Source organism: Bombus huntii, chromosome 8, assembly GCF_024542735.1.
Source record: "Bombus huntii isolate Logan2020A chromosome 8, iyBomHunt1.1, whole genome shotgun sequence".
Classification (NCBI taxonomy): Eukaryota; Metazoa; Arthropoda; class Insecta; order Hymenoptera; family Apidae; genus Bombus; species Bombus huntii.
This window is the reverse complement of record NC_066245.1, coordinates 13,849,606-13,876,845: the sequence shown is the minus strand read 5'-3', so window position 1 is coordinate 13,876,845 and position 27,240 is coordinate 13,849,606. Positions and strand designations below refer to the sequence as shown.

General features: G+C 39.2%; 1 protein-coding gene across 1 annotated transcript in view; it reads right to left on the bottom strand.

Annotated features, from left to right (window-relative positions):
• Positions 1–25,119, bottom strand: part of LOC126868643 (netrin-B-like) — a 106,580-nt gene extending 81,461 nt beyond the window's left edge. Inside the window, exon 1 of the mRNA XM_050624352.1 lies at positions 22,782–25,119. Coding sequence (XP_050480309.1) covers positions 22,782–24,153 — 1,372 coding nt within the window. The 5' untranslated portion in view covers positions 24,154–25,119. The remainder of the gene's footprint in view (positions 1–22,781) is intronic.
• Positions 25,120–27,240: the final 2,121 nt, after the last annotated feature.

Sequence of the window (27,240 nt, the reverse complement as noted above, 5' to 3'; positions counted from 1 at the left end):
TTGTGTGAATAACATACACTCGACGCAACTACAACTTTACAAGTTGTAACGATCATGCCCTCAAAGGATCTTCGTGTTATCGTTATAAATATAAATTATATCCGTTTCACTGTGGAATCGTAGGGATGAGATCGACTTTTTTCAGCTTTTGCACATAACTGTTCTTCTCTTTTTTACGCGTTATTTCAAGATATTGGAAAATTTACATCGTAATGAGTTTAAAGCAGTACAATGTCGAGAATTTTCAACTTAGTAATTATCATAATAACTAGTACTTGCTTTATTTAGTTTATTTACAACTTCCAGAAGGAACGTGAAATATTCCAAGCGAAGAATCTAACAGGCAGCCTGTTGCGTAGCTTTTTTTAGCAATTCAATCACGAAATGAATGCGCATTTCTAGCAGATCGGCACGGCTCGCAAATCTTGCAGGATTGGAATGCACTGAGCCAAAACTGTCTTTGCCCACAAATGATAAAAATAGTACCTATACGCGCCGATGTTGCGTGCTTCAGCATCGCAGGAAGATGTGTGTTATCCCCCGTAGGGAAAGTCATTATCTTTGCCTATTTTATACGCGACATATTTAACCCACGAAGCCTCTCCTTCATCGAAAATTCTTTAAAGTGCGATATCGCACTTTGATTCATCGGGAACGTATATTTTGAATACATGCAATAAGAACCACTCATGTTGAAATGCGATTTGTATAGATTTACAATGACGTTTCTAAACCTACATTACGCTTGCGTTTTTCGCAGCAGAGCAACGTTACGATCACTGCTGCTACGAGTATAATATTAATACACGTTCGGTCGCGCTTTTATTAGTCCGTTATTATTCCGTATACTAAGGTTTGTAACGCTATCGTATCATATTTCATCAATTAAAAGCGTACGATAACCTAAGCATAACAGCTAAATGTCCCGTAAGAACGGCAGCGGAATTTTGCATTTTGGCAAAATAGGACGTCGGTGAAGCCTGATAGATGAAGAGAAAGCACTGATACAAGCTGTATTCGCTTCCATAAGGGTGGTCTTTATCGTTATTATTTATTATCGTTTTGTAAACCGTAGTTTTTCTTTTTTCTGTGTGCCAAAGACTTCAGTCTGTTTAAGAATCCCAAATATACAGAAATATGTATCAACCCTAGTCGTCGCAACAATTTACGATTCTCAAGATTATTTACTTTAGTACCAAGACGCCGAAAAAGAGATTTCAACATACTACTTCGAAGCAAGTGCGGGTTGCGCGGTTCACATAACGTTGGCATAAGAAATGGTTGACGGCTTATACAGAATATAATAAATATAAAATTATACTACATCCATTATCGCGTGTAATAGAAAATTTGCGATCCATCAGGTAATAAAAATGTGAGAACATAGTACATTTCCTAAATTCGTATCAAACCAAATATAATTTTACCATGTATATTCGATTACTCGATATACGTACATATGTACAGCCGGGCCCCTATAACGCGGTACCTCCTATAACGCGGTCCAAAAATTGCGCCACTGTCCCCCGTATAACGCGATTAAGAAATTTCTGGAAAATGACTCATTTCTTATATGCAAATCTATATATGCGTCTTTGAATTGACTCGAAGCACAGTTTTACATTAACTCTTGTGCGATAAGGAGGGGTTCTTTACAATGTGTATTGTGGAACACATATTATTTTATCGTATTAAAAATAGACTAGATATTTATTTAGCTACAGTTTTTTGGCGCTCTTGGATTTGTATAACGCGAAATCCGTATAACACGGAACGTATATTTCGCGTTACTTTAAGTTTCTCTCACCAAATAAAATTAACTCGTACAATTAGCTACGTAGTTTAATATCAAACATCTTCCATATCTGTAAATTTGCAAATTCAATTTGAATAGAAGGCTCCTTTATCGTAGCGTTCATCGCACCTATCTAACTGTAAAGATTGAAAACGGTGATCATTTAACGTTCTATCTAGTCAAGATACGAGAGCATCGAGTACTTATTAAAATTTTAGCCAACCGATTAACGCGTTAAATGATCGACAGGTGATTCGATTATTTATTAGCGACTGATAGTCAATGGAATTCCGTAGCTCGATAATATCGTGCTCCACCTAACGTAACCTGCCACCTACACCATACGAGTTCATCTTATCGTGCTGCGTCACTGTCTACCTTCGGATACGAACAGACACTTTTGTACCTGCATCTTGGCAATCAGATAACAGAATCGACAGCTACGCGACATATCGAGTTAGTGCTTATTTTATATTTTTCCATTACGTTCAACTGGACTACATATCTTCATCTTAAGATAGCGCAGTATTTCACCCGGGATATGGTATTTGCCTATGTCTTACTATTGAAAATAGTGTACCTCCTTTTAAAAAATAAATAAAGCTCGTTAAATAATTAATTATCATCCATTATTACTGATCTATTCAATTAAATTACTAGCATTAATATTAACTGACAGTATGAAACTTTAATATTTAATGCTTTCTTCAAATATATACTGATATATGTTATAATTCTAGTGGAATTAGCAAGATAATTGATTATCGATTGTTCGTTCCAACTGATTAACGAATATATAAAATAAATTCAATTGTTTTACAAAAATAATATAACGAAAAATAATATTTGAAAAATTATTTAACGTATTTATCATTACGAAACATTTTTCAAAAAGGTACAATAACGTTGATGAGATCGAACCGCATTTAAACACTCACAATCAGGGATAAGAAAATAAACAACAAACGCAACCGTTTTCGTGGGCTTCCGAAACTCTGTTTATTTTCTTCCCTTCTGGACGCTCTCTTGGAACTCTCGATATCCTAAAGTGTAGAGGAAGTAAGAAAAGCAGAGGACCGTTTACTCATTCGGCTACTACACACACGTATCGGTTTAATCGTTAATCCAAATTCTTTGTACCCTTCTTTGTACGTCGCGTCGCCACTACTTCTTCCTGTTATTCAGATGAATGTGACCTTCTTTTCGAACTTCTAATTCCAAGTATTTCACTTGTTAAATTATTTATTCCTTATTAAATCATTTATTAAACTATAATTTCGCACATGCTTTAACATTAACAGATTTAATCGAGCCGATGAACAAGCTTTTGGCAAAGCAGTAAAGTTACAAGCATTACCAAGGCCAACGCTTATCAGAAAGGACTATTTAACTTGTTCTGTCCGGTTGAAAGGTTAAAATGATGCTTTATATACGGGTTAGTTAACTGGCCGTACGAGAATTATATTTCAGCGATCATTTGTACACGTGGGAGATCAACGATCAACAAGAATATATAATACGCGATGGAACATTGGTTATTCCTCCGACCATTATTTCTCTCAACTCCTCAATGGATCGCTTTTAAGAGGATAAATCCTCTTCAAGAATGAATCTTTTTCAACTACGAAAGACACGAATGCCTTTGATCCCAGTTGGAAGAAAGTTCAGAGACTGTTCAACCGCGTCCAACGATTAATTTAATTCTTGATTTTACCATTGAATCCTTTCTTTTTGTTTCTACATTATATTTATCTGTTAGGAAGCATGCGATGAAAATAACGACGTAATTTATATTGTTGGAGCCAAGAATAATGCAATATAACAAATATAAAAAGGAACATTCAACGGTTTTATTAACTTATATATTTATTTTCTATAACATTTTTAAAAATTAATCCTTTACATTTCCAGGATTTTTATATTCTTATTATTTTGGCGTTAAAAATTCTTTAATCGTATTCAATGAAAATTGAGAATAAGGTAAAAATGATTGATGCAATGTCACATATCGCCATATACGATGAGGCAGAAAAGAAAACTTTATTTCGACATTAAGAATATTGTTACATAGACGAATAGAACTTCGCGTTATCTGAGAGTTGTAAAGGCTTCATAAAACAAACTTTTTTAATTGAACCTCTTGTTTCATCTTCAATTTCATGCTTTGTTTCATTATACATATTCCATGATAATTTTAACTAAAACTAGAAAATAATTTTGAAATGACTTAAATTTATTACTTTCGATTATCACGTTCCCTATATAAAAGCCAAAAACGAAGAAAGAGAAAAGAACCTGGATAATGTATCTGAATATAAACTAATCATTATATTATATGGATAACAACTTTGGTTTAATCCAATCGCGACCAATCCAATAGCTCCATTTCTTTCGAACATCGATAACCGAAATTATGGCAATGATAAAAAGTAACGATTGCTTGAATGTACATAACTGTGAATATACACACCGTACATACACACTACTCACACATATGAGCCATTTCGGGTTTATTCTGTTGTTTCATCTTCGAATGAACTGGTCAGTTGTGAATTTACGCAGTTACTATCATTGTCGATTCTCTTCTTCTACGATCGTGGTTATGTGATTAAGCGCTCAATCTACGCGAGACAATGCGACGTCCCACCCGGTCAATTTATCGAACACCCACGAGGATCAAGGATACTTCCACATAAACGTGGCTCTCGTGAAAATAAGAAATAACCGAAGGTCGCCCAGGTCGCTAAAGAGAACCTCTGGCTCATTCCTTGCCTTCACCTTTCCACGTCACCTTTTTGAATGATTAACCTTCAAGGATCGAAGTAAGTATATACCGAGTTCATACTAACATTCTACTTTTTTACCTTATTCCTTTTTAATGTTACCAGCATTCACAAAATTCTCAAGTAGAAAATTTCATTTTCTTCAATACAGATGTTAATATAGATTTCGATGAAAAATATAAATTAGACATATATATGGGTTAAAAATTAGACATATGTCGTAACGCTCTGTAATAAAATTAAAAAAAATTGTTATCTCTTTTTTTATTTGTTATCGAATCGAATATATGTGAATATTTTAATTCCATTTTTGTTATTTATTATATTAATTAATTAATTTAATTGTACAATTTGCTTCATATGTAAATTAATAAATTGTAGTTCTCGAACCTAAACCACACTATTTTGTACAATAGAAAATTCTTCTTTGTACAATAGAAGTTTCTAAACCGAAGACTCCCATGGTTTAACTCTTAAAGAGTGGTTTAAGGGTACCGCAAAGACTCGGATTGGTACAATTTCTTTCGATGTAGTGCGTCTTTCTTCGGAACGCTGTCACGTGTTAGGAGTTATCTTTCGGTGGTCAGGGAATATAGTCTCCGGACGTAGGTAAAAATCCTGCGAACCGTGCAATCCCAAAAGTTTCGCAGTTCTCTACCAGTCTCCTTTTTCTTTCCTTCCACGCTTTATTCTTATTTTACTGCCACCCTCTCCCTTGCCGATTTCACGTTTCGTTCTCCTTCACAGAATAATATAACCTTTCGTTTTCTGCCTATATTTTTATTTAACTTATATCATTGAATAAGGTTTCAACGCTTCGAAAATGTTTTAGACATTGTTGTTTAAGAAAAAGTTTAGTTTGTAAGTCACAGTTTATGGAATAAATTGGAACTATTGTAAGTTAACTCCCTCTTGAGAATCTTTAAACAGGAATTGTCCGTTGAAACGTATCCCAGTAAAGGCGGCCATTAATTTCCAAGAATACTAATGAAATCCTTTAATTTCGTGCGTTTCAAATACCTACTTAAATGTTAACCTCCAACAACGATGTACCCTTAAACGAAAATTCACAATGTTCACAATGTAGCCGTAAGAATGGAAAGTGCATATAGGAATAAAATGCTGTATTTCGAATATAAATAATATTATTATTAAACCACGTTATTTCATTGTTACGATTAAGTACAATGAGGAAACACGACAGAACGAAGAATAATAGCAGTTATCGTAGTTTATTAAAATTTGACGACGGCTGTTTCAAGAAATATTTTCCTGGTCTTTCGTGAAAACTGCAAGCCGTGCCCGCGAAACAAATCTTGTTGGAAAAATCACAAAGAACACGAGGTGAGAGGTAGTTTTGTTCAATCAACTCGCGCGAGCGAATAATAGAGTTAGCGAGCGGCAACCAGAAGTTTTTGCACCTTTTTAGCTTGCACGTCGACCACTTGATTAAAAGTTGGTGCCCGCGGTTCGTCTCTCGGCAGAAGTCTCTGACTAATTGTAAGAGTTACTCGAACGGCAACTCGACCTATTCAGACGGCTAACAGCTCAAACTAAATCTAGCAGAGAACGCAACGTGTTCTACGTTCTCCGACAGAATGAACGAACAAACGAACGAAAGTCGAACCGCGTCACGTATACACGATCGCGAATCGGCCTCACGTACCAACTTACCAACGTACCAACGTGCTACGGGCAGAGTTCTCTCTGATTGTGAGAAGAAGTAACTAGAAAGACTGAAATTCTGTTGGCATACGCGAAAGATCGCGGCTGATCCTCTGACACCGGTAATCGTGGACTAAACTTCCACAGCAGCGAATCAAACGAACGAGCGCTTCGCACTGAATAGCGATTATCGGGCACCGGTTTAGATCGAAGAACCAAAAAATTCTGCTTCCTCTCTCGCCGCCTGCATCTATTGCTTCTCTGCCGCTCCTTCCTCCGCATCATCTTTCCTCCCTCGTTTTCTATCGATTGAACGACATTACCGTTCGCTCTCTTCAATTATTCGAATCAGCTGAAACTACTTGATTCCCGTTCGTTCGTGGCAAAGATTTCAACCAGCGGAATTTTCGAAATTCCGTTAACTCATATCGAGTCGATTTGAAATTATGCTGTTAACAGAAAGAAGAAAGGCGGAAACGCGATGCAGGAAAATATATGTACGTGGTTGTGTGAAATATGTATTTTCCACATAAAGTATCTAGTGGTAAATCTACTATACGTTACAATTATTTTAACGAGCAATAAAAGGACAAGTACCATATTGTGTAAATGTCAATTATAAAGCGAAATAAATATTTCTGCTATATGTATACGCATATTATAAAATTTGATCATTGCGTAAAATTTAAAGTAGCTGTGATTGACAAGCACGACAATGTATGAACAAAATAAAATCTACTAATATTAATTCATACAATGACAAAACATGGTTAGGGATTAGTTATGTTTTACGTAAAATATCTATATATGATGTATGTAGTATTAACTTGAAACGGTGTTCTTCCATTTCCTCGTAAACGACTCTTTAAAAAAGGACATACGAATGACAATCTCTGTCTCTCTTGAATTTTTTACTTCTTGTAGGATCAATAGCTTAACATATTACGTACGTATGTTTGTCGGAAAATGAAGCTTGAATAAGAAATCGTTAAAAGTTTAATAAATCGTAACTGTTTAAAAAAGATAATTTAACCGCAAATTTAAAAAGAACTGTTAAATGTATCGTGTTTCTAGAAAGTATGTAGGTAATGGTACACATGAACTACAATGTCGGTTATTCCAAGAAACTTTACCGACATTCCACCAACAACTCATGCAAAAAAAAGAAACTCGCAGCATACTTCGTACTTTCACGGACTGATAAAACGTGTAACTATGTAGACTTAATAAAATTATAAAGCAACAAATTAACAAAATATTAATATTTCGAATAACCATTAGTATATATTCGTATAATCGATTATAGTACGACTCGCGTATATATATGTATACCGTATACATCAGTACAGTTAGTAAGGTTGTCAGATTGTCAACAGCGAGGTTAGGCGCACAATCTGAACTCACAGATCGCAAATAGCGATTTATTCATGCGAGAGGAACAAACAAATTCGATGACACTCCTACGGGCATGAGATCGTGCCGCTTTCTAAACCACGGAGCTTTATCTAAATCGACAGGGCGATATCGGGTCGTCCGTTGTCTCTCGATCGACTCACCTCGAACGCAGCTAGCGATTCCGATACTTTCTACCAGTCAGATGTACTATCTTCTCGACGTGTAATCTCGACACGGTTCGCTATAACAATCCCCTACTGCTTTGATGATAACAATATGATAAGACGGCTTTTTCATTGAATAATAAAACGCCAGAGGAATTTTTCAGATGAACGCCCGATACCGGCTCGAATACCGTTTGAGCATCGCGCGAAAACTTTTAAAATTCCTTCTATCTTCTGTGAAAGTGATTGAAAGATAGCACTGACACGCCAACGCTATTCCTTCTATTACGAAATTAAATGCTAGATAGAGAAGGATAAGCGCGAATTTACATACTTATTTCACCCTTAGTCTTACCATATCGTAGTAAAACAATTTAACAAATGACAAAGTAATAGTAATATCACAAAAAAAGAGACTCATTGTAAGATGTACATATTCGAACCTAGCTATCTATCTAATAATTATCAGGTACTTCAAATGTTTCTTGTAACCTGATCTTAACGATTAGCCAAACAATCAAAATATTAGAACCAGCTCTTTAATCCCAAGGTCAAAACAGAGCTTTTGTCGATTTAAGAAATCATTAACGTTACAGACATTCACCCAATTCAGCCAATAATAGAATCACTTGAGCTTCGATCGATCGTTCCAATAGATCCAGAATTCCAAAAGCGTTTCGTGGCAATATTTGCCGTACCGGCCGTTAAATCAATCTATTTCACGAGGTCCATAAAACCAATGAAATCATTGATCTCATTTTGTTCGGAGATCAAACGAAACGCAATATTTATCTTGCTAAGAACTTGCGCTCTCGTGCGTTCCCCCTGATGAAGTAAAAATACCTATTATACAGGGTGGTTGGTAACTGGTGGTACAAACGGAAAGGGGGTGATTCTACGCGAAAAAAGAAGTCGAAAATATAGAATAAAAATTTTCTTTTTTTTTTTTTAATTTTTTTTTTAATTTTTCCATCGAGACAACGATCTACAGTGAGATCCGTTATAACGAGACGTGATAAAGTGCACGCGTACCGAGCGAAAATTCAAAGTCGATTTTCTCGAAAACAAAGCCTCGAACGAAAAATTTTTATTCTATATTTTCGGCTTCTTTTTTCGCGTAAAATCACCCCCTTTCCGCTTGTACCACCAACTACCAACCACACTGTATATATCGTAATTTTATTCACTACTCCAATTACGAATGAACGTTTGTAATATTCCATTACATTCAATTACAAAATCAAAATTTATATTAAAATTAATATGATGTGCACGTGTGTGTTACATACCGACACAGAAAGTAGTACTTTTACAAAATTACATATCATCGAATAAATTTTATAAAATATGTATATTTTATGGAAAAACTAAGGAACACCAAGCAAATGCCAATACAATTCGTGAAAGATACGTAGATAGAGAATAATAAAGTTAATAAAATAACAATCATCGTCGTTACTAAAAATTTTCTCTGATTATGTGAGCATTTTTATACTCTCGCGGTATATCATTACGAGTGTTGGGAAATAATCGCAAAAGAAAAAACGGAGATAGAAGATTGATTTATATGCCTGTTATATATCCGTAATAACAATAACCATGGCGAGAGCAATTCTCTGGTATACAGCGCGGATTAACCTTTCCTAGAGCGTGCCTATCTTTGTCGTCAGACGATGAACATCTCTGATAATAATGTGCCAACATTAGGGTTTCTCCGCAATTTCATCGGCCAATTACCTATACACCTGTTCTAATAGTTAATTTTGGTATTCTGATCTTATCCAACTGGGTGGTATTTCGAAATTGCGAATTTTTACGTTCCTACTAGCGACTATTAACATCAGAATTACCGCTATAGATACAAATACAGGAAACGAAGAGCGCAATATGGATGTAAATAACAATTTTACCAGAAATATCGAAATAATAGCGTACATCTTTAAAACAGTTACGATATGAAACTTGGCAATTTCATAACTTTTAATCTTTTAAACAATGTCGTCTTGCAAACGTAAATAAATTTCGATTTTATAGCGTATACGCGATAGCAATGGACAGCAAATGTAACTTACTCAAAGTGGATATGCGTGTACGTAGGTATTTAAATAGGTGATTATAGAACAAGCAGATGAATTTTGTTTAACGAGTATAGACGTTCGTACGACGGAAAAGGTTAAATATAAACTTACAGTATCTTTGGAAAGAATGCGATGTTGGAAAAAGGAAAAGAAAAAAGGAAAAGGAAGGAAAAAGAAAAAAGAGCAAGATAGTCTGCATTAATGGGATATCTGTATTGTAACATAAACAGAAAATGCCGTTAAACCACGGATGGTAAGAGAGTTAAAAGCGACATGCAATTTCAAGATTGTGAAACTTGTCACGCCTCGGTAAGAGTTACACTACACGACGGGTAATGAAATTCTCGTGGAAACAAAGGTGGTTAAATGGGAAAGAGGAGAGATGGAGAAAGGCCAACGATGGGAAAGAAAAATGCGGGGAAAGAAAGACGAAGCAATGCCAAGCGAAGCAAAGCGAGGTAAAGCAAAACAAAAGCAGGGAATGGAAAGCGAAGTAAACCGACAGAAAAGTCGAGGCGCGGTGACGAGACAAGTTTCATCGAACGGTTTCTAAAAGGCGATGCCAACGAGAGGCCATTTAAGGGAATCCTGGGCAAAGGTGTCGGTGACCTCGTTGATCCTTCAACTGGTTTCAAACGTATCCGCGGAGGATCTTTTGTCGATTTTCGCTTTGCAAATCGCGACGAATGGTAACGAAGGAAAAAACGAGATCAGGGGCTCGTCTTCGTCGATAAGAGGGGCTGGAGAGACAGTTTAAAGTTTAAGGTGTGCAAAAATAAAGAAGAGGAAGGAACGAAGCACCAAGACACACGGCGCGGCGCGGCGCGGCGCGGCGAGACAAGGAGAAAAGAGAAAGGGTAAATCTGTGGATGTCGAGCGTGCACACCGCGCATGCGTGCGCACGGGTATGCGGTCGCCGTTTATTTCGGGATGAGCGCGAACTCCCTATCCTTCCCAAACGACTGCAACACCGCCTCGTTATTGTTGTTACTGTCGTTGACTCGGTACCGTTGCCTTGCCAACTTCCACCCGGTTAACGACATTCAAATTGCGTCCCTCTACCACCCTGTGTTTCACCGTTCCGTATAACCTTCTTCCCTTTTCCTATTATGTCTTTCGTAAGAGAGATCGGTTCGAAAGAAAAAAGTATCTCGTACGTCGTAAGTAAATCGTAAGCTGTAAGCCGTGAGCGATAAATGCACCGCCACCCTCCGAAAGTACTTACCTCGAGCGACCCTCTTCTTCGGACTCTTATCCTCGGCGGCATCGCCAATTCGATTCCAATTTTCTTACAACCACTAATCTTTACGATGGTAAACGCAAATAATTTACAATTCAGTTGATAAACGATTAAACAGACGCTAACTTGATTAAAATCTCATTTTACCTTAAACAAAAGAGTACACGAGTGGAAAAAAGCGCACAATGAGAAATATATCTTTCTATCGATACACTAGGTACTAGTTATCAGACGAACGAACTAAAATTCATCACGTACATAGTTATGTATATGTATATGTACATGTGTATACCTATACATAAATAATTTTATTCAAGCACGCGTAATCGTCTAGTATTATTGAAAAAACTGGTTACATTGGAAACGTTTATGGAACGTGTTTCTCTTGACCACGACGACATTGGCAGCCTATCTCGTTTTATCGAATTATCGTTGATTTGCGCGATACGCGGTCCGTTTCAGGTACAAGACGCGAGAAACAGGCCGTTTTTAAAAGAAACGCGGGTATTTCTATTCGGGTAGGGAAAACGGGTAGAGCAAGCGATGTTGCACAATTTACGTACTATGCAGCATCGGCAGCTACGACTAATATTTTAATATTTGGTTGCAAGCATACGTGCGTGCGTGTCTTTGGAGGGGCAAAACGGCGCGAAAACGGGAGCAAAAGAGAATTCGGCAAGGCATAAAAATCGTTGCGCCCTTTCCATGTAGGCATGATAGGTTTGGCAAGGAGGCGACTATGGAACGAACTAGACGCCGTGCCACACCGCACCGCATCAGTCACAGCAGCGATAATAAGCGCGCGTAAATCGAGCTTAATTCGCGGAAGAAGTTACAAAGTGGAGGGAAACAGCAGCTAAAAGCGATGCGAATCTTCGAGCGAGAATATCCGCAAATCGCGGAAGCACCTGTGCACCAAAGAAAACGTGTCCACCGAGTCGCAGAACAAGATCGTGAACGCGTCCGTATCCGCGTGTATGAGAATGCGTGCGCAGTGTGCAGTGTGCAGTGTGCAGTGTGCAGTGTGCAGTGTGCAGTATGCATGCACACGCGTGTATACGTGCGTGTGGTAATGGTAATGCGTACGCGTAGATGGGAGAGAGAACGCGTGGTGCACTCTCGAGACACCGTGTTTCACGGCAGACCGCGTGGCAGCTCCTGGATTTATTTATACGTCTCGCGTACCTAGCTACATACATACATACATACATACATACGAACGAGCCTGTGGTTCGCGCCGCGTTCGGATAAACACCCTGCGCGTTGCGCCAACTATCGCCTGTATTTATGGACGTCCCAGCAACCTTTCGATTCGGGACGCAACTAACGCGAATTCAAATTTATGCTCACCTGGCTCACGCTCCAAGTCTCTCGAATTACCACCGGAGTTTCATCAACCCTTCGTTCGATCGTTCCATCATCTTCCATCATCAAGCTGCATCAACCGTAAGGCAAATGATAACGGAGTAGGATTACATGCTGATGCTGACTTTAGACGAGTTTACGTTCGTATTCGCTTCGATTCGTGAGTTATTATTCTTCCGGTGACAAGTAGAGCGGGCAAGATAGAGAGTAACCTCGAATTTAACCCAAACTGCGGCGATTATTTATGAGAAAAAGATACCTCGATCGAAAGTCGAGGACGAGACACTCAAACGGTAGATAAATAACATTTCTTACTCACTACCAGTCAAAATCAGTTCGTTATTTGTTCAACGCGATACTTTTAATGTCTTACGAAAGGAACGCACGCACTTCCTGATAACTATTCGCTTTCACACACGGGTGCTACCTACAGCTTCTTAAATCGTTTCACCTATGTAACAGGAAATAAACGGGACAACAGTTTCTCGTATCGATCTTGCTGTGCGATATTTTCACGACGAATTCTCAGAATCCTTGAAAGTTCTAGCATAATCGCAATCTCTTACATAACAGTTACGTAACAACACTCGTGTAAGACTTAAAGAATTTCGTAATTACATACCGTCGTAATTTCGAGACTGTCTGCATCTTCTCACGAACAACAGACTGCATGGCAGTATGTATCTGAATCTCTATCTTCTGCCAGAGAACGCCTTTTTCTTTCTACATCGTATTGCACTGCGTTCAGAAATATCTTCCAAACGAAAATGTCGAAGATTTTTCTAACATACGTATCTGCCATGATCCTCGAGGACGAATCGCGAATCGAGAACATTTTACACGCATTTGCAATTTGCGATAGAAGCTTGAAATCGAAGCGCAACAGGACGTAGAATTCCATCTAAATTTATTGTTTCGATGATAATACCATTCATCGTAATGCTAACGCTTGCTTCTCTCTGGCATTACCTTCAATAACGCAACTTGATGTATTTTAATATATAAAATCATATCCAAGAATTTTACTGTTTCCTCCGATATCTTCCTCCTTTTTCAAGTATGGACGCTACATAGCTAAAAAATTGTCAGAAGAATTCTGTGATAGTTAACCCCGGTGTAAGTAATTTTGAATTTCTTCGAGAACGTTTAGAATCGAGCATCGTTTGTTCTTGTACCCAACATATGTTACTCTACTACAACTCATATGTTATTCGCGTCCCGTAGTATTCGACAGAACCTTCGCGACGGTCGTTTGCGTGGTCGACGACGTTTCTGAAATTGAAACCGTGTAAAAATTCAGCACCCGAATAGAAAGACTCGTGGAATTTCCAAGAGAGGAAATCGGAAGGGCGCGATTCGGTCTGGCGAGAAGACGAAAAAGGCGGGGCAAACGCGTGGTACGCGCGCGAAATTCACTATGGGGGTCGAGCATATTCTCCGTGAAGCTGATTTTCTCGTCTTGCGGTGTAAATCTCGAGCGCATATGCAATGTATGCGTAGGTATGCGCAACTCGATCGTACGTACGGTCTACGGTCTGCAGTGTACAGTGTACAGTGTATAGTGTGTAGACACAAACGCGAAAATCGACGCGGTGAAAAGGCCTCTCGTGCGACCGATATATGTACATATTTCCTTTTCTCTTGGCCGCGGCTGTAGCCACGACTGCAGCCACGACTGCAGCCTCCACCAAACACGAATGCATCGTATACTCCGACAACCAGACCGGACCAAATTCAAATCGTTGAAAGTACACTTTGTGGTTCTACGACGAATAGCAACGATCCTGTTACGGTGAACTTGAATCGGACCCTTTGAAACTCTTAGCCAGACCAACGACTCGGTATCGGTTTGATAAAAATAATGTATCGAACAGGCTTTCGGTCATAAGGATCATGCATATCCAACCATTGATTTTCCGCTATGTACAAAATTACAGAGCCGTATCGTGTTTGTTTCAATTTTTATTCATTCTATTCGTATTATTCATTTTACAAATAGTACCACTCTAAAGTTTATTATACCGCATGCATTTATTTAAGATCACGATAGCGAATTTTCCATCCATCTTCTCATCCAACCATCTTCTCTATGAAAAAACCTGTTTTAATCCTTCGTAAACGTAATTGTTTAACATGTATTTATCTTGCCTGTCACCCCAAAGGCAATCATCGTCACAGTTGTCTCATCGGTCTCGTCGTCGAAACATTTATATCTTAAAAGGGAAGTAAATATCTTCGAAACGAACTTACACACTCGCGTATACTACTGAAGCAACAGAAAAAATGAAAGAGAGATCGAGGGTGGAAAAGAAAAAGAAAGAAAGCAAGGGTGGGTGAAAGTGAGAGGGGAAGAAAGAACCATTCATCTGAAAGGTCGCGACGACTCCCATTCATGCAAAGCGCGTCGGCCTCGCATCGCAAGGAAGAATAATCGTTGTACGTTGTACGAGCGTCGCGTCGGCGTAAGACCACGGGGACCGGGCAAAGAATAACATTCGTGCGGTCCCGAAACGTGTCAGGAAAACAGGAGTACTTACAAGTGAAAACAATCCGTCATACGACTACCATTTTGATTTTGTCGAAAGTTATCTGTTATTTCTGCATACTTTTCGAATTATCTGTATCAACTTTGTTCGCTTAAACTTTTTAGCTGACCAATTTGCAAGCAACGTTGTTTCATCCAGTTATTAAACTTTGCTAACTGGTTGTTACAAATTTTATACTCTGAATCGTGTTACGTATTACGATACGCGTTCGAATTACTCACAACGATAATATAATATATTAAAAACGTCTTTTACGCATGCGTGTATGTACGAACCTACTCATTATCACACAATTGAATCCTTTTTCTCATTTATAGTTTACTTTAGTTGCAAACATCCGATAAAAGTAAACTTGACTTTTACGAGTTATTTCGTTGCTTAGTCCAAGGACTAACGGGACGTAATGATTTATACGTACATAAAAATAATGAAATAATAAACAATATTCACGACATCTACTAATGCCACAAAACTCAAACTCGAACAATCAAGAGAAATGGAATTTCATTAGCTTGCCCCAAAAGTTCCTCTCGTTTTACAAGGAAATAATAGATGCACAACATTTTTTGTTCTATATTATTTTATTGAATTACGTATGATCCATTTTGTTCTATCGGAACAAACGGAACGGAAGAAACTTTTGAAACAATCATTAATATATGCATAAACCTAATACCTACCTTCGTATCCGTTTGTCACAAGTAAACCGTCGTAACTACTTTCAATGCTCAAGAAGAAGGAAAAAAGGGAAACAAGGGATTGGCGATAAGACGCAATGATGAATCCGCGTAGCAGTGAGAACGAGAACGAAATTCAAGAGGTGCTCGTAATTAAGTGGTCGGTTAAGGTGAAACATAGCAAAGGAAATTCGAGACAATTTTCTCGCAGGAATTGAAAAAGTAGAATACTCGAGTATAGGAATGCTGCGATGGCGAAGAAATACTCGGCTGGTTTTTACAAGGAATCAACGCGCACCGGGTGCGTTCAAGTTTTCGAAAATCTCCATCAGAGAGGGTTAAACTTGCATGCTTTTTATGGAAACGACAACAACCTCGCCAGACGATGCCAACTACCGACGAAACTCACGAAACCCTCGAATCGCGGCAAGAAGTGTCCAATTTAAAATGTAAATTGCACCGGATATTTGGCATATCGCGGTGTGCGCTGCGAAATGGCTGCGAAATTAAAATGTAATTTAATTCGAACTCCCTTCCTTCGTTTCGTCACCCTGTTTTCTTCCTTGCCTCTCTTTCCTCTCGTTCCACTCTTTTTTTTTTTTTTTCATCTCTCGTCTCTGTCACGTATACACGTACTCTGTAGCTGAACGAAAGCCGTTTACGTTTACCTACACAGCGTACCACCTTCTTTATCGATTCCCCGTCTCTCGAACGGTATTTCGTCTCTTCTTTACAAGTGCATTTCACAACGACTACATATTACCCGTTCCACTACCACGAAACTAACTCGTGTTCGCAGCGAAGGACTATGATTTCTGATTTCTCTATTCGTCACGCGACACAGAAACGATGCGACTTTTACCAAAGCTTATTATTAGAAAGCTTATCATTCTTGCCACTATTATCGTTAACCCCTGTCAGTCTTTACGTGCAAACGCCAAATTTTGCTACTTTAAGCATACTTAACGTATATATTTGCAACAAATTACGTATGCAGATATAATCTAATCGAATCTCAAAACATCTTTATATTTACCTATATAAATATTTTGAAAAATCCGTATCCTTTACGAAAGATATACATCTACATTTAAAAGACCAACTACATACGTACGTAAATATACCTATTTCTATAAATATAAATACGTCTTCAAAATTTCACTTTATTCCATTATTATTACCTATTATAGAAATAGTTTCTCAATCAGTATGTACAATCATAATAACGTTAGTTACAAGTTCTTCGATTATTCAACATGCAGAAGGATGCGATGAATTTTCGGCAAAATTATATACCTATCGACTTGGGAAAATAAAATTCTATCAAGAAACTTAACGTTCTGCGCATATACTTAGAGATAGATTAAATATTCGTAAATAGTTGTTAACAAAAAATTGACCGACGCGATGCGACGAAAAAAACGACGCGATCCAAGTTGTATTCCTACGGATGCCATAGGCAAGCACTCATAACCATCACCATAGCAACCGTTTAATTGGAAAAGGATCCCCGTAATAAAATCGTCGAGTGTTTCTGTCATTCACGTAATTGTTCACAGAAGGGCGCGACGAATTTCAGGCTAAGCCTCTTCGTCGTTTTCTTCTTTGACTGAAATTTCTGTTGGCAGGCAGGTACGTTTCTAGCTGAAACTGGTCGCGATCTGCTCTGTTTCTTTTACGTAATTCCATTCTTTTTCAATTGTCGAAGTTTAGTTTTCGATCATCTAGGAATCGATGTACGTTAAATAAGATCGGATAGGTAATTGCACTCAAAAAAAGAATGTACCGATTTACACTCTGCAAGCACATATATACATACGCTTAATAAAAAACATACACAGAAACATACATGAATACCTATACGGAACATACCCTATTTAAGTATGCTCGTAAAGATAAAAAATTCTACCAAATGTCCAAATTGGACAAATTGTGAATGTGAAATTTTAAATAAAAAAAAAAAAGTATGCTCGTGTCGTTTGATACCTTTTTCAATCTCTATCATCATTTCGGTGATATAGCTTCGTCAAATTGTACGAAACACTCTGTATTCGCTACAAAAACGTTCCTATTTTCTTTATAAGTTACTAGTTACTACCTATCATTTACAATTTAATTATTTTACATTATATTATATCTTCTTACGTTGCGACATTTTGCATATAGTGTACCGTTTGCTACAAAATCTTGACAAATTCTCTATCGAATTGTTACACGTTAATGATTAACATCAGAATACGATTGTCCACTAACTACAACGAAAAAACTTTTTTAAAAGTATTACACGAGAGAACTATTAACTAGAAAAATTGGATATACTTAGCTATGTCACGAGTAAACGAGAAACGACACAGAGTGAAGAGCAGGAAAAAAGGCAAAGGAAAGCAAAAAGAAAGAAAGGTATAAAAGAGAAAGAAAGGAAAGGGAAAGAAAGGAAAAGGAAAGAACGAAAGAAAAAAAAAAGAAGGAAAGCACGGAGCAAGAATTACGGTACATATGCATGTATATATAGATACGCGTATAACTACGCGTCGCATAAACATAAACGAACCCTTGAGAACATAATTCATTGCCGTAAATAGCAGTTACAGTTTACAGCGTTCCGTGTCACATTAACGGCAACACACCTAGGCCCCCCGAGATCTGTCTTTTTCCACCTTTATCCAACCGAAACCTTAGAAATCAATTTACAGGAAGATAACAGAAGCGTGCATTGACATGAAATAAATCGAACGAAGAAAAGTGAAACCATGTTCCAAGTTAAACACTCCTATTAACCGAGGTCGTATTCGAAACGCGGAATTCCCTGTAGAAAATGCGAACGAAATCGTCACGCGAACTGAATAATTCACGACTGGTAAAAGATCGATTCCGAATCAAACGTTAAATGTACTAAGTCTATGAATGCTTAAACCAATCAATGTCAGATTATCTAGAATCTACAGTTATCTAGTTTTCGAACAGTGTCCAGATTTTAGCCGCCTGGTACAATCGAGCCAATACCACCTATTAGTGAAAAATCTTACAAATCACCATAAACATAGTTTCGAGTCACCGTTATATCTACTAATCAATTTTCTTGCATAGATATAACGGTACATTTAGCAATAAACTTTCACGAGTAAATATTACAAATCGATCGATGAAAATTCATAAATCATTAAGCGATCAATTTGGAAGAAAAAGTTCGTTTTCCAAGACTCTGCAAAAATTTGACGATATAAAGTTTGACAATTCATAAAATTGCGATCATTATGCAATGAACGCTTACAAAGCGTATTACTGATAATATCAATCATCTAACTTGAAATTTATAATCTGTCAATCTCTACTATATGCGTAATAGTGTTAGTGTCGATAAGATATTATGTGAGAAGATGTTGTTAGTAGAAATGAAACAAAGCAGCAACGTAAAGAACGATTATTGTAAAGTTGCTACAGTTTCACGATAATAAGAAACCATTAATTTAAAAAATTAGAGAATAGCTAAATTAACAGGCCTGCCTGAACAGCGAATACCGAACAGAAAAGGACCTGGAAATCTCATATTTCCACGAGACACGTACAAACGTACATACGTACATCGTAAAACACATACTGCCGCTTGTACTACTCAAACTGTAAACTCTAGCATATGTTACTTAAGCGCTTAAACGGCGTTAGCTTATGTTGCAAGAACAAAAAGGCGTGCAGCTAGGAAACATTGAAAAGAACTGGAATTACTTTATATTGCGCGTACATTTGCCAGAAAGGGCACATACGCTGCATGTACAGGAGTAAAATTTACGGGCCTTATCCGTTTCCTGTTTCTTTTCTTTTTCTTTTTTTGCACCAATTCGTATATACTATATTACCAAAGCGCTGCTTGCCATAAGCATGACATTTATGAGTTCTGTCCTCAGTGTACCTCATACCTCATAATATATTGTTCATATTTTATACATTTGTACATACTTATATACATATAGGCATACCTATACATATAATACATACCTCTACAGAGGAGAATGCACAATGTAATTCATTATATTGTATTAAAGCTATCAAATTATAGATATTTTTTTTAGCATAGCGTTTATTTGTTGTACTATTTTCTTTTATTTGCCGTATCTTTATATCTAATATTAATCAAGAGTCCAGCGAAAACTTCTAGGACACGTCTCTATAGTAACATATAATACATTTTGAATTGTACATTCGTTGCACTGGTTTTCTCTTTTTAAAATGTTACGAATGAGATTAAGTGGAAATAACTACGATCGTTTAAATAAGTTTTAAGAAGTTTCAAAAAGTGAAGTACCTGAAATACCTGTCAAATTTTTTCATATCTTTTTAATTAAGAACGACATGCAACAATTTTCCAAAATTATCGTTTTTCGCGACATGAAATCCTCTACGATAAAAATTTTACTTCATTTTCTCTACGAGTGCCCAATATTTATAGGTGTATCTATGTATAATCACAGAATTTGTTATACAGATGTACTTGATCGAATAACGATAATTAGTTTTAGCACGAACCAAACAGTTTCATTGGTTCTTAAGAGTGTTTCAATTATTGCAATTACAAGGTACGACCAGGGATTCCGTTTCGTTCTCATTTATACATTTTCACTGGAATCAACAAATGGGAAATTTCATTTGGAGATATTTCACTGAGAATTGCCAATTACATGGTATTACGTACTTACTAACATAAATTGGTCAGATCGAATCAGACTTCTGCCAGTAATAATTGGTATTAACAAATCAAATCTATTTTCATCAAGCTATTAGAAACTCTCAATCTGTCTACTTTATTAGTAAGCAGATACATATCTACTACGAGGCGACATATGGATAACGTTAACGTTTTTAATATTTTTAATATTTCTCTAAGAAATACATATAAAATTGATAAAAAAGAAGGCAAAGAAACGAAGTAACAGCACTTTTCATTTTTTTAATAGATAGATATTCAAACTATAAAAGGTAAAAACAATAAAGAGGTGGTAAAATAATTTTTTAAAATGTGGATTACTCGAAAGATCTTGAATAATTTTCAAAATAATAATATATCCTGTGAAAGTAATGACCGATTAATCTGTTACTTGAAATCGAAATGTTTCGAAAGTCGTCGTTCCCGTTTCGCAACACTTGCGCATCTATCGATTGTATGTATTAACACTTTTTCAAAATAGAAAGTGACATAGAATAAAATGAAAAGGTATTTTTAGAATCGAAAAACCGTGACTCTAAACGTATTTTTTCAAAAGTTGCACAACATTTCAAGACATTTCATTGTACGTATTTCCAACGAAAAATTCACCGCTTTACAAACAGGTACATAGTTGATCATAGTTGACATTTATCGACATCTAATCTTAAAAAAAAGAATGCTACAACACTAATGTCGCGATATTGCGTAGCCGGCGCGGATCGCGGTTGTCGCGCGAAGAGGGCGTCCTTTATCGATTCGAAACGATTTTAGAGGGTGGTTTGCCCCTGACGTTTTTGATTTGAGCATACATCCTCGATCCGAGTCTCGAGGCAACGCTTCGCCGCTTCGAATTAAGGGGTGAACCGAAAGGAGTGCCCCCACGCCCTACCCCTAGGGTCGACTCACGGACAAAACAGAGAAAGGGAGTAAGAGATGGCATCACGAAGAGTGAAACGGAACACGGAGAATCGGGATACGAGTACGAGAATCGAGAATGGAAGATGCGGAACGAAGGATAGAGGAACCAGTCACCGAAACGAAACGAGAAACGAACTCTTCGTCGTGTTCATTTTCTATCGTTTTAAGCGGTGCGTGACCAAATAATCATCCCGAGTAGTCAATATATACAAATAAAATTTTCTATCGTTCGATATACGTACGTGTATATATACGTACCTATATAAAGTATTAAAGATAGAAAAGACTCTTATAGTTTTAATTTTTAAGTATATAAAGTATACTTTTAATTTTAAAGACTTCTAAAGACTTTTAATTTTGCACACATTGCACACACGGTCACACGTACGAGGCGTAAAAAAGATTTCTACTTTCGGAATCAACCGTGTATCGGCTGCTGTAACAGTTGAAAATCTGAGATCAGCGTTAATTACTCATCTTAATATGCTTGAAAAGCCTAAGGAAGGTTATACCTATACACTTACTCGTACATCAACGAAAAATAGACAAATAAATGGTGCAAATTGCTTCGACCTTTCAGAAATATGAATACGTTCTATTTCTAAAGACACAGATGTCTTTTCGATGTTTTGTCGTGTCTCTTCTCTCATCTTAAATAGAAATCGGATCTCTTATAGGTCATAGGTATGTACGCGACTTTGCGACATCGGAATTTGTTCGGAAGGAAAATATTTTGAATGAAATATAACCGAGATTGAAAGTATTCGTAATTCCATAGGTACAGATGAAAATGTTCATTTTGTCGGAATATGGGAACCCTTTACATTTGAAGCTACGTCCTTTCGATTGTGGATTATGGGCAATACGGGACGATTTACAGCCAGAGCTTCGAGAGAACGCGCAACTCGTCAAAATATCTATACGTTACTCGCAATCAGAAATACTTATAAGAAATGTACAACATAAATACCGTAACAAGATATAGGATACTACGTATACCACGGAGTACAACACCCGGACGACACGAGATATCGCAACCACGCATACGCGCCGTATAAATAAAATAAATTGAAAATTAGTTAAACGATCACACAGGCGCAACTCGATCGTAAATCGTGAAAAATCGCTATGAATGAACATCGGAAGCACCTTACGTGCGTGTAAATCTAAACTATTTGGAACTATTTCGAGAAAAGCCGCGGTAATCTTTAAGCATGGCTCGTGCACCGGCACGGGAATACTAAGTGTTAAGCACACACGTGTTACGTGGAAACGGCGGAGGATCGACGGAAAAGGTACCGGCACGGCACGGCGCGTCGCACGTTGGAACCGTTCTAGAAAACACTCAGTTCCAAGTAATCGAAGAAGCTTGAAATTCGATTCGATTCGAATCGAGAGACTCGAATTAGAGATTGGAGATAGTCGAGGGCAGCTTGTAACGAACAGAGAGACTAACCTTTGCATTCGTTGGCATCTCTGGCAGTGGCTCGTGCCCATGGTCGATCGAAGTGGAACGGGCGACACCTCTCGCAGTCTCTGCCGGCGGTGTTGTGCCTACACTCGCAGGCGACCTCGCCGTCCTTGCCTTGGATGCACCTTGCCGCGTGGCCGTTGCACTTACACCTGCCGCCGACGGCGAAATCCGAGACCGCGTAATGATGAGCCAGCGTGCTGGACCCATGATTGCTGGCGAGGGTGCTGCTCGTACTGGTCGAGACGGTGACCGCCGCCGCCGCCGCCGCTGCTGCAAACTCGCTCTCATCGTCATCAACCGCGTCGTTCGATTGCATCTCTTGCGGCGCGATAACCTGGTGTACCGAGGGCAAAGCGGTCGCCAATGAATCGAGCAAACCAGCACGAGCGGGGCTCTTCTGTTGATTCTTCAACCTCTCTTCTCTCTCCCTCTCGCGTTTCGCCAACTCCTCGAGGCCGAGGCCATGATCGCGGTCGTGATCGTCGCCAGTTCCACCACCTAGTTGCAAGACTTGTTCCTGCGACGGCTGCTGGGGCATGTGAAGCCGATTGAAGACGACGCGAACATCGGTCGCGGTAACCCAATCCTGAAGAACCGGCGAGTTATCAAAGTCGGAAGCCGACGGACGGCCCTCCAGGGTGCTGAACGCGATCCTGCCGACGGGCGCGAGGCCGTTACCACCGGTATATCGATGACTGTCGGTGCATCTGGCCTCTTGCTCGTTCGCCTTTGTGATGGTGGCGCGATTCGGTCTGCCGTATACTCGCCGACACTGAGACGAATAGAATTGGAACGGTTGCCACGTCTTCCCGTAGTCCATCGATTTGTAAATCGCGATCGAGTCCGGCTTGGCCGCTTTTGGACAGAATTGCAGGCTGACGTAGGTCAGTTCGTATTTCTTTCCTAGAGAGAGGGTCAAGGTCACATTGTCTGGCGGTGCGGAGAAACTCTGGGAGGTGACAAGAGGCTCGCTTCGCCAGCAGGTCACGTTGTTGGGGTTGCTCACATCCGTGAGGTAGCTCGCAGGAAATCGACGTCGCGGCGTGCTGTCGTCGCAGATGTGGCACTGACCTATACCCGTGCTACCACCCGGCTGTTCGATCACGTCGCAGTACCTCGTGGGCCCGCCGCTTCCACAGGTCGACGAAGCCTCCACCGCCGCTCCAAATGCCGCGTTCACAAAATTCGGGATGCATCGACGCGGTCTGTCCTCGTCGTAGCACGGGTCCGACGGATGTTGTTGGCTCGGGAATGTCTTCGCGTAGATCTCGCTACCCGCCAATGCGTTCCCGCAATCGAACAGAATCACTCCGCAGACGATTCCCAACAATCGTGCCTTTGCTCCACTCTTCATCTTCGTTGAGTTTGTTCGCGCGCGATACGACTTCTCTCTCTCTCTCTCTCTCTCTCTCTCTTACTCTCTCTTACTCTCTCTTACACGCCTCCTTCCCTTCTCTTCCCTTCCCTTCCCCGCCCCTCACCCTCCCCCACAGCCCCTTGCTGTGTCACCTACGCACAAACCGTCCTTGTCTCGTTCGGCGATTATTTCCTCGCTCTGTTCTTCTCTCGGGTAAAGCGACACCGTTCGAGTTTTCGATCCTACCGAGTTTCGAATCGTCGATCCTACGCTTCTCTCTCGCTCGTCATATCGACCGATCGATTAAACTTTCACGATCAGAGTGTCGATGCCCACCACGAAGCCGCTCGCTTCGATTTTTCTTCCTGTTCGCATTATACCGGAGGGCTGGCGAAAACAAAAGCGGTCCCGCTTGCGAACCACACGCGTTCCCTCCTTCAGGACTAGACTAGATGATCTTCGATTCGAATTTCGTCGCGATAACGATCGCGATTTCGAAACGAATTTTTCCAATGTTCGTTCAACAAGGACGATTCGACACAGGCTAACCAGCTTCGATATATTTCATCGAGCGTCTCTCGCAATCAGGTGTATTCGATTTTCAAGCGGAACGCGCGTGTCAATTTCATTCCTAAGCGAGCCGTGCAATTGTAACGAGTCGGGGGCGCGTGCGCGTGTACACGCGACGGCTGTGTTTCAACATGAAACGTTCGTATCTCGGAAAGACGGAACACGGAACACGGTACACGACGCGCGGCTCGCCACACGATCAGAACCAGCGCAATGCGATGCAATGCGATGCGATGCGATGCGATGCGATGCGATGCGATACGACACGAAGAAAAACGAAAAACCGACGATCAACGATCCCTCACCGACGGCGGCTCGCCGCTAACTGAATCACCGTCCTTGCACGGTGTGCATCCGAACTGTTCCGATTCCCAGTCCCTCTCTGACTCGCGCTTCTCCCCACCTTCGCTCTTCTCTCGCTCACGGCTCACGGCTCTCCGAGCCTCAGTCTCCCTCTCTTTTCCCTTTGACCGTCGGCTCGCATCCTCTCATCCAAGACCAATTCCTCTTCGGCCAATCCGGCGACGCCACTACTCGCAACCACCCCACTATTCTACTACGCGTTCCGCCACACTGGAACGAGCTTCGAGGATCCAGCAGCCACGCCGCGCCGCGCCGTGCTACCGGAAACCAACCGACCACTGGACCAGCGAACGATATTCTCTTCGCTCCTCTTTTCGTCCCTTCACCTCCTCCTATCATTCCTCGCCGCCTCGACTCCTTGCGTTTACTTACTTGGTCCGATGAAATTTTTGGAGGGCTGCAACAACTTTCAACCAGGATCATCGTTAACCTTGATCGAGCCTCCATTTTGCTCGATTTTCGCTTAGACCGCGCCTTACCTGCGAATCCATCTACTCTCTAAGTATCTTCATCGTTAACCCTCCGTCACGAGATTTTCTCTTGTTCGCGAAGACAGTTCGATTGATTAAGATTATACGCGATCGTAATTTTGATTCGCCATAGAGAAATTAAGAGCCGATAGTCGCTACAACATATTGGTCGAATATGTTTAATCTGTCAATTTCACATCGTGGATAAAACTAATTCATTAACGATCGTGTAATTGGAGATATTATCAAGATACTAGCACTGCTAACCTGTTAATTAGTTAGCGTTAGATCGCTAACAAGTTCACCAATTTTCAGCTGAAAACGAACAGTACCGTACACAATAAGGTAATATTACCTTAGCCTTCCTGTAATTTACTCTCTATAATTTTCTCCCTTAACTACGAAAGAATGAGATAACTCGTGTTACCCAGAAAATTCACCATAGGTATATGTAGCTCGTTTACCGAAATAGCGATTTATCGCTTTGCAACAAATAAAATGTGAAGACACGACAAGTGCAAATATAGTTTTCAAAGCAATGATCTGTCGTCCTTTGAAAGAGATATGCCTACCGAAAAGATAAGAATGTGTGCGACGAAGTGGGGAATAAAATTATAGTTTAGAATAGGTTGAGGTCGAGAAAAGCATTTCTTAGCGTAGGGTTTGTTTCGCAATGGTCGTGCCAGAAAGGAGACGAAGGTTCCTTTTCCTTTCCATCGATTCGATAGGAAGACAGGTCCTGGTGCTTGCATGGATTATGGAGCGGGTTCTCCGAGGGTCTATTGGCCGAATTGGCGAGTGAAAAAAAAGCAGAACGGGAATGCAGCAGATACGGCGCGACGTTGAAAAGCAACAAAGACAAGATAAAAAGGGAACGGCCGAAACTTCCGTAGATCGTCACGCGATGCCTACCTCGAACAAAGTCTCTCGTTGATTTCTACGATCACCGCCAATTGAACACAGCTTCAAATTTTCTAAAACGAACAAAATCGGTAGTTCCTACAAAATCTCCGATCGACCGATACTCGGCATATGTCACTTCCCTTAAAATATTTTCATTTTCCTACGCTTCTTACCCTCGTTCTTCTCGAATACAATTTATATCGTTAAATCAGTTACCCTATACCGCGATTGCTATTATTCTCCTTAAAATAAGTTAATTACCTTGCGATTGCGTATATCTATATGTTATTTACTAACGTGATTGAATATAAGTAACTTGTACGATATTTTGTTACTAGGATTTCCATATAAATTTTGTAAGAGAATTCATTTGGTAACGCTGAACAATATGAATACGAACAACAACAACATAATACACGTTTTACCAACTTATTTTTTGAAATTTTTATTATTTCAAATGGAATATTTTAATTTCCAGGTGCTTTTAATTTCTCTTGCAATTTTTACAAACTTTATTATACATATACCTACCATCTATAACCATGTACATATAGGTATACATATGTATATAAGATTTACAATTACTCTTTGTATCATTTGTTTGTTTGTTATCCCTGTTGCTATTTTTCTTTTTCCAAAATTTTAAAACGTAAAAATTAGTCTAAAGATAATGTCTCCGATGGTGTTACTCTGTCGAGATATTAAGTATAAAATATACACGTTAGAAATAGGAGTACTTTCAGAAAATATTAGAAAAAAATGTACTTACATGTTTATT